Source organism: Sminthopsis crassicaudata, chromosome 5 (assembly GCF_048593235.1).
Source record: "Sminthopsis crassicaudata isolate SCR6 chromosome 5, ASM4859323v1, whole genome shotgun sequence".
Lineage (NCBI taxonomy): Eukaryota > Metazoa > Chordata > Mammalia > Dasyuromorphia > Dasyuridae > Sminthopsis > Sminthopsis crassicaudata.
This window is the reverse complement of record NC_133621.1, coordinates 192,273,645-192,282,422: the sequence shown is the minus strand read 5'-3', so window position 1 is coordinate 192,282,422 and position 8,778 is coordinate 192,273,645. Positions and strand designations below refer to the sequence as shown.

The 8,778-nt window shown below is 31.7% G+C and overlaps 1 protein-coding gene across 1 annotated transcript in view; it reads right to left on the bottom strand.

The window, feature by feature from the left end:
- Window positions 1–8,558, bottom strand: part of LOC141542603 (C-type lectin domain family 1 member B-like) — an 11,577-nt gene extending 3,019 nt beyond the window's left edge. The window contains exons 1-5 of the mRNA XM_074267140.1: window positions 8,417–8,558; window positions 7,216–7,302; window positions 4,630–4,728; window positions 3,842–3,955; window positions 30–181 (exon numbers count right to left, since the gene is read on the bottom strand). Coding sequence (XP_074123241.1) covers window positions 30–181; window positions 3,842–3,955; window positions 4,630–4,728; window positions 7,216–7,302; window positions 8,417–8,492 — 528 coding nt within the window. The 5' untranslated portion in view covers window positions 8,493–8,558. The remainder of the gene's footprint in view (window positions 1–29; window positions 182–3,841; window positions 3,956–4,629; window positions 4,729–7,215; window positions 7,303–8,416) is intronic.
- Window positions 8,559–8,778: the final 220 nt, after the last annotated feature.

The following is an 8,778-nucleotide window of genomic DNA, read 5'->3' as shown; positions in this document are numbered from 1 at the left end:
TCTTCAAAAAGAAAAAGCATCCTTCTTACCATTATCATATCATTTCCTGATTTTAAAAACGTGGCATTCATGGAGTTACAAAGATTATCACAGTCAAACCAAGATACACACGAGAGAGTTTGGTTATAGCAATTATCTTTGTACCATTTCCAGTGTTTCAGACAAGGTTCAGAATATTTTCCTAGAGAGAAAAATTGGGCTGATTCAGAGATTCATAGAATTAAGGCAGCAATGGTCAAGAACTAGTGAGATTCAGATCTCTTACTCTTAAAGAAACATCATCCCCAGAAGTCTCCCAATAGAGCAACATTTTCTTTTATATACCTGTAAAAGGATGGGACTATGATTTCAGAGTCATCAAGCATTAACATCCTTCATCCCAAATTAGCTTGGTTCATAGTCTATCTCTTTAAACTGTCAAAGAGCTTTTCAATATGGATTTTAAGATTTCCTAAAATATCTAGAAGGAATATGTTTAAAAATTTTAAATCAGAAAAAATTTACAAATTTCACTTGTCCTCTGTTCTATCACTAAAGCAATCTTTAAAATGTCCAAGTTAGTTTGTTTTATCTTTCTCCAAAAAGTATAAGGGATTTATCACTGTAATGATCAGTTATTTAAAATCTAAAAATCTAAAAAATTAAATATCAGAAATTAAAAGACTTTGAAGATGATTATCTTTATAATTACATATACACTTAAATAATAAGTATTTGGACAAATATTTAATTTAGATAATACCTAGATACAGAGTCGAGAAAAATTGGGTTGAAGTCCTAGCTCTCACTCCTACTGATTCTGGAGAAGTCTCTTAATTTCTTAATAGCTAAGGCAAGTCTCTAAAATTGTGAATTGAAGAACAAATACAGGTAGGAATTGCTAAAGGGAGTTTCCTCTTTAGAAACCCCATATCTAACTGAGACACTCAAATATTTGATAATTGATTATATAAAATTCAACAAATATAGTTCAAGTGATTACTGTGTGCAGTGTACTGTGCTATATTGCTGGGGAAGAAATAGATAAGACATGTTGTCCATCTTCATAAAGCTCATGCTCTAATAGGGAGACAACACATTACTCAATAACACATGCCAAGTGTATATCAAACCAACACCTCACACCATGTACCAAACCAAGCTCCAAATAGATATATGACCTAGGAATAAAAGATCATTATCACAAACAACTTAGAGGAACAAGGAAGAAATTATCTTTTATATCTAAAAATAGGGTAAGAGAGTTCATGGCCAAATAAAGGAGATGTTCCCAGAATATATAATGGACAATTTTTATGCAAAATACAATATGAAAGTTAAAAGTTATGTATGAAGTGCAAAAATTAAGTATTTTTGAACAATAAATCCAATATGGTTAAAATTAAAAGGGAAGCAGTTAGGGAAAATGAGCTATATAAGGAATTGAATAAAATTTGTCAGCATAAGGATCATTCTCCAAATGATAATCAAGGGATATGAATAGTCAGTTTTCAAGGGAAGTTATCTTAGCTGTCTATGACTATATGAAAAAATGCTCTGAATCAATAATAATTAGAGAAATGTACATCAGAATATCTTTGAGATTTTATCCCATAACCATCAGATTGATAAAATTGACCCCCCCCAAAAAAAAAAGAAGAAAGAAACTAACCAATGTTGTGGGCACTGCAGGAAAATAGGCACATTGATGCATTGTTATTGATGTTCATTTATCCAGCCATTCGTGAAAACAATTTGGAATTAATCCTAAAAAGTTATAAACTGTATAAACTCCTTCACCCAATTATATCTGTGCCCCCAAAGAGGTCAAAGAAAGAAGAAAAGTTCTTATATTATATGCAAAAATATTTATGGTGCCATTTTTAGAGATAGCTTTTATAGTTTTATATAGGTATGAATATGAAGATAAATGTAGATATTTTACATTGATTTATATAGACAGTTGATTTTTATTGTTGTTTTTTTGCTGAGGCAATTGGGGTAAAATGACTTGTACCAGGATTAAGGGTCACACAGCTAGGAAGTATTAAGGATCTAAGACTGGATTTAAACTCAGGTCCTCCTGACTTGAGGGGTGGTACTCTATCCACTGCACCACATAGCTTCCCCTATATAGGCAGTTCTTAAAATAGAAACTAGAAACTGAAAGAATTATCCATTAGAAAATGGCTAAACAAATTATTTTATATTACTTTAATGAGATACAATTATGCTATAAGAAATAATGGCAGGGATAATTTCAAAGAAATTTGGGAAGATGTATTATCTGATGCAGAGTAAAGTGAAAAGAACTAGGAGAATAATTTATGATATAAAACATCATAAAAATGAATAATTTTGACTTAAGAACTCTGATCAACACAAAGATCGGCCAGAATTCTAGACAACAAATGATGAAACATAATACCTATGTCCTGATAAAGTAATGGATTAAATATGCAGAATGTGACACATTTTGTAGACACGTTTCCAGACAATATTCAAATTTGTTTTTCTTGACTGAATATTTGTTGCAATGGCTTTTCCCCATGGGGGAAAGAGGGAAAGTGACCTGTGGGAAAATGCATGATAATTGAAATTACATATAATTTTATTTTAGTTTATTTTCAGTCCCAAATTCTCTCTCCCCTATCTCCTTCCACTAAGAAGGCAAGAAATATAAAACTCATTACAAATATCATGCAAAACAAATTTTCACATTAGCCATATTCTGAAAAGAAAAGAAAGGAAAAAATATGCTTCCACCTGCACTTTGAGTATATAAGTTCTTTTTTGTCATGAGTTTTTTGGTATTGTGGTGGGTCATTTTATTGATCAAAGTAACCAAGCCTTTCACATTTGATTATTCTTTACAACACTGCTGTTATTGTAAATTATTCTTTTGGTTCTGCTCATTTCACTTTGTATTAATTTTTACAAGTTTTCCCAGATTTTTCTAAAATTATCCCCTTAATAATTTCTTAGAGTGTAATAATATTCCATATTCATGGAATATTTAACTTGTTCAGCTATTTCCCAATTGATAGACATTCCCCCTGTTTCTAATTCTATGCCAGTTACTATAAATATTTTCATACATATGGATCCTTTTTCTTCTTTTCTTTGATCTCTTTGGGGGTATAAACCTAGTGATAGTATTCCTGGATCAAAGGGTATGCATAATTTAAGTTTTAGGGCAGAGTTCAAATTGCTTTCCAGAATGTTTTTAAAAGTTCATAGTTCCACCAACAATGCATTTTGTGTACCTATTTTCCTACATTTGTCTATTTTTCTTTCAGTATTTTCCTTTCATTTTTCCTTTTTTGTCATCTTAACCACTCTGACAGGTATTAAGTAGTATCTTGAAGTTATTTTAATTTGCATTTCTCTATTAGTGATTTAGAACTTTTTCCCAAATGTTATTTATTTGATTTTCTTCCTCTAAAAATTGCTCATTTATATTTTTAACCATTTATCAATTGTGGAAAGCTCTTATTCTTATAAATTTGTCTTAATTCCCTATGTATTTGAGAAATGAAATCCTATTCAGAGAAATTTGAAGCAAAGATTTCCCTCCCCCTCCATTTTCTGATTTTCTTATAATTTTAGTTACATTGATTCTATTTGTGCAAATACTTTCATTAAAAACATTTTTAAGGACTACAAGAGATGCAAACAAATTTCTTTATGCAGCCCAAGGGAGAAAAGAATATCACTAGTTGGTGCTACCAAAGAAAATTTCACAGAAGAGATTCCATTAAATTTGATTTTAAAGGATAGTGAAGAGTTCAATAAGCAATAGGCAGAGAATTAGTGAGGGAACTCTAAATCTCTTGAAAGAAAATCCCACTCCCCAAGTTACCCTTTTGTAGTTCCTTCATTGTTCCAAAGAAGATTTCTAGTTTGTTGTGGAAAGACTTCATCTCTTTGGTGAGGTTATACAAATTACTATTTGATTGCTGGATATTTTGAAAATCTAAAAACCAATATAAAATCCATACATGTAATTGACTGTTTATAGAACAAATTCTCAATTTACATTACAAAAATACAATACATGATGGTAATAAGTAGGCCACTAACAAAAAATCCCATGAAAGGAGATTAAAAAGGTTATCATCTAAGAGGGATAGGATAGGAAATTTAAAGCTATAGATTCATTATATGAAACTTTCCATCTCTCCTAAACCTAGTATAGCAAGTTCTCTACTTAAGAAATCTGGTAAAATATTGCTTTATTTTTTTTACATTATTTTATATTCAATTAACATTATACTTATATATTTATTGTATATGGTGTGTAATATAACAAAATATTAATTATATTTTGTTATGTATTATATATTATTTTCTCTTTTCCTTTCTCTGTCTTTTTCAATGTCATCGTTGTCTTGCACAGAAGGGGAAAATTTATAATATCCTTTGTTAAACAATCTTGATATTAAAAAACTTAGTCTGACCTTTAAAAAATTAATTATAATAGTAGTGACTTCTGTTTCATATATTTTTCATTGATTCTGCTTATTATCCCTGGCAAACTAATGGTGACTATTTCTTTAAAAAAATAAGCTTTTCAATAATTGAGCAATATAAGGCTCTTGTGCCTATTTATGGACAATCCTGTTCTTAATTTTGCTCTCAAAGACTTACATTGGTAACCAAAGAACGAAGATGCTACCATCAACAGCAGGCTAAGGATCCCCAGAATCACTGCATTGACTGCCCATGGAGAAAAGGTATTAGGCGCATCTAATAGAGACAAGTGAATAAATGTTAGAGATGGTATGAATTTTTGTCTTGTGAATTAATGAAGCAATTCTTTTTTGAAAGTAAATATAGCCTATCTCAAACTGCCTAAAGTTTGACTTTCCAAATAAATGGAGGGAAAAAGAAAGAGGCTTGAAGGAAGAATTTATTTGAGGGGGAGGAAGAGAGAGGATTCATTTACAGCACATTTTGACTTTTAGATATTCTTATAACTCACATATGACTAATAAAAGGATAAAAGTTTATGAATAAAAGAAATCACCAAAGATATGATAGAATAATAAAAAGGAAAATATACCAATTTGGTATTAGAGAATCAAATCTTTCTCAGGATACTTATTATCTCCATAACCTTGGGCATGCAATTTAACTTCCAGTTAAATCAGTTTCCTCATCTGTAAAATGAGGGATAGATGTAGTAGCACACTCCTGTAATGTCTGTTGCCAAGGAGTCTCAGTCTGATGGTTTTTGAGCCCAGGAATTTTGAGTTACAATCAGCTAAGCCAATCTGTGGGCCTTACAAAGTCCAGTGGCAATGTGGTGAAGAGCTACCTTAGGAGGAATGAACTGGCAGAGAATGGAAATGATACAAGTCAATAATCCAATGCCATGAATACCCATTGCACTTTAAGGTTAGGAGAGCTAGAAGGACACAGTCTAAAACTTATATTTATATATATATATATATATATATATATATATATATATATATGTATATATATATACATATATATATACACACATATATATATATAAAATTTATTTATGAAGTGGAACTAGATGATGATTTCTTTCAGCCCTAAATCAATGATCTTAGAAGTTACAGAATTTCAGAGCTGGAACTTTCTTCAGAACTTTCTAATTAGATCCATCTCACCCCCCCCCAAAAAAAATCTACTGCCATAATGTCCTTCCAAGGTGGTACACTGAACTGAATATCAGAATGAGACAAAGTATGTAGAAATCCTCTCTTTTTACAGGTAAGAAAACTAAGGATTTGAGCCAGTAAAAGCAAGGTTTACAAGGCTTAGAAAAGTTGAAAATGAAGCCCAGGTATTCTCAGTCCTGATAAAAATTCTCTTTCCACTGTAGCTTGTGCTTATTTGCTGGCAGTAAAATTATCTTCAACAAAGTTAAAATGATTATTTACTTAATTATTTTCATTTTCATGATTAATATGGACTTCTGCCATTGTCCCAAGTGAGTAGTGACATATATATATATATACATTTGTTGATATTTAAGAGAGAAAATACAAATGTTTATACATACATATTTTTCTCGAAGATTTCTTGTGTCTCACAAAGTGTTTTACCTTGGTTTCAATTTTTTAACTACTAATTAATACATTCATGAATTAAGTCACTGCCAACAAAAAAATCTATTCTATTCTGTCCAATATTTTTATATTTTTTCTTTCATAATATACAAAACCTTTATGCACAAAGATAAAAATTTATTATCTCTAGAATGCTAATAATATATAATATATATTACATATTAATATAACATATAATATAAAGTATCATGATATAAGCCATTTTGCAGAGAAATGTGGCCATAGAATGTAATGTTTTAAGTAAATAAATACATATTCTCAAACATTTGTTAACATGAAACATCATCTGTACAACTGGCCAGCCTGAAGGTTCTTTCCTTGAAATGAGAGTTAAGTTTGATCAATTAATGCTTCATTTTTGTCAATATGGATAGAATTCAACCCAATTCAACAGACATTTTAAGTGCCTGCTTTCTGTAAAGCACTGTGCTGTTTTGTGTTTTCTTCTTCTTCTTCTTCTTCTTCTTCTTCTTCTTCTTCTTCTTCTTCTTCTTCTTCTTCTTCTTCTTCTTCTTCTTCTTCTTCTTCTTCTTCTTCTTCTTCTTCTTCTTCTTCTTCTTCTTCTTCTTCTTCTTCTTCTTCTTCTTCTTCTTCTTCTTCTTCTTCTTCTCCTTCTTCTTCTTTCTGACAATTGGGGTTAAGTGATTTGCCTGGGGTCACACAGCTAGGAAGTGTTAAGTGTCTGAAGTCACATTTAAACTCAGGTCCTCCTGATTTCAGGGCTGGTGCTCTATCCACTGCACCACCTAGCTGCCCCACATATTATTTTATAGATTAGATCTTGAAAGAATGTTAGCAGATTATCTAGTACAGTCTATTTTCCACATGTGAAAACAGAGAGCAAAAGAAGTTACTTATAATTAGTGATTAACCTAGCACTAGAACCCAAGCCTGTCCAGAGTTCTGCATTACACTATGCTACTGGAGAAATATATATATTTAACCCTTTTGTGAGTAGATTGGATTTTTTTTTTGGCCTGTGTGTATTTCTTATTTACTTCTTAATCACGAGTACTCCATCTTTTGGCTTTATCTTAATTTTCATTTTGTACTATTAAAAATCAGATCCACCAAACAGTAAAACATGTAAAAGAAAGAATATGGACTGAGAACTGCAAATAAATGATACCTTTGATGAAGATGTCACTAGGGACTGGTCCCCACTCTTCCTTTGGTGCAGTAGAAAGAGGAGTGGTTAGTTCCTGCTCTGTAATTTCTTGATGGTTAAAAGAGAATCCATAATTAGTCATATAAACAGGGAAAAATGAGTGGGATTAGAATTGGGGTTGAAAGTAATGAAATGATTAGGACTGGGAATTAATGTCAGAACAGAACAAAGATGACTCAGAGAGAAGGCAAAGTAAAGGAAATAGAAACTAATTAATCAGCCCTAACTCATTCCACCAGGATGTAGGTGGGCATGCACTCTACCTTCATAGCAACCTTAGGAATCAGAATGTGTGGTCCTGGTAGGAATCTATTCCAAATGCCAGGAGAAAAATATTCTGCATGCCTCCAAACTCCATCCATCTCATAAGAGAGAGGAGAAGAAATGACACTAGTGTGGTAATAGCACTCTGATAAGACATTTTAAGGCTTATAGGTATTTTCTTCATAACAATTCTGTGCGTAATGAAAATTATTCCCATTTTACAAATGAATAAATGAAAGACTAAAGGAGTTAAATGACTATAGCATTGTCACAATGCTAGTACCATGGCTAAGACCGGCCCTCAGGTTTCTCTGATACAATGCCTGACATTCTTCCCAGCATCCCATGCTTTCTCCCATCATCTATTACTTTTCTTATAGGTTTATTAAAAGAAATTTTAGGAAGAATAATAAATATCCTATATTTTGACATTTCAAATATCTGTACTATCTCATTTGAGTTTTATGAGAATTATGTGAGAGAAGTAACATAGGTATTATCCCCATTTTACAGATGAAAAAACAGGAAAGTTAAAAGAATTGGAGTCCTTTCTGAGTCTAAGTCAAGTACTCCTTCCACAGACGACATTACCTAAGCCAGGAAGACAGTTAGCCCAGCTTTTACCCAACTTATCTACGTGGTCACCCCCAAATCACCATAAGTAAATTCCTTTCTAGGTATCCAAATTGAAAATTCATCGTCTATCATTTTAATCTTACCAGAATCCAAATGTACTTCTCCCTTATAAATATGCTTTCCATTACATCAAAATCTCTACTTCAGACACCAAAGAAACAAAGTTTCATTTACTCAACTTATCTACAGGATTTATGCTAGACTTGGATATATAAAGATTAAATTTTCACAAAGACATCCCAGAAAGGTTTGGTAGGAATACCTGTGTCAGTATTTGGAGGTTCACGTTTTGGTTTATCAGGGATGCTGGGAGGGTTTGTAACTGATGATTCCTCCATCCTGATTCTGTGTATATAATCTAAAAGGAAATAAAAAAGAGAAAGAGGCTGTTATCTTTGTCTAGTTGTCCAGGATTATGTGTAGATTGAGACTAATGAGAAAAGATCATTTATAATAGCTATGTGATAGTGGTGAAAACCACAAAGGAAATGTGCACAAGGTTAATATTTCCAAAGAGAAAGGGGCTTGCAATGAAAGAAATGATAGCCATGACTTAGAATGAACTCCTTGAACAAATGAAACAAATGAGCAAATGAAAAAGAGTAACCCTAAAGTGGTTTTATA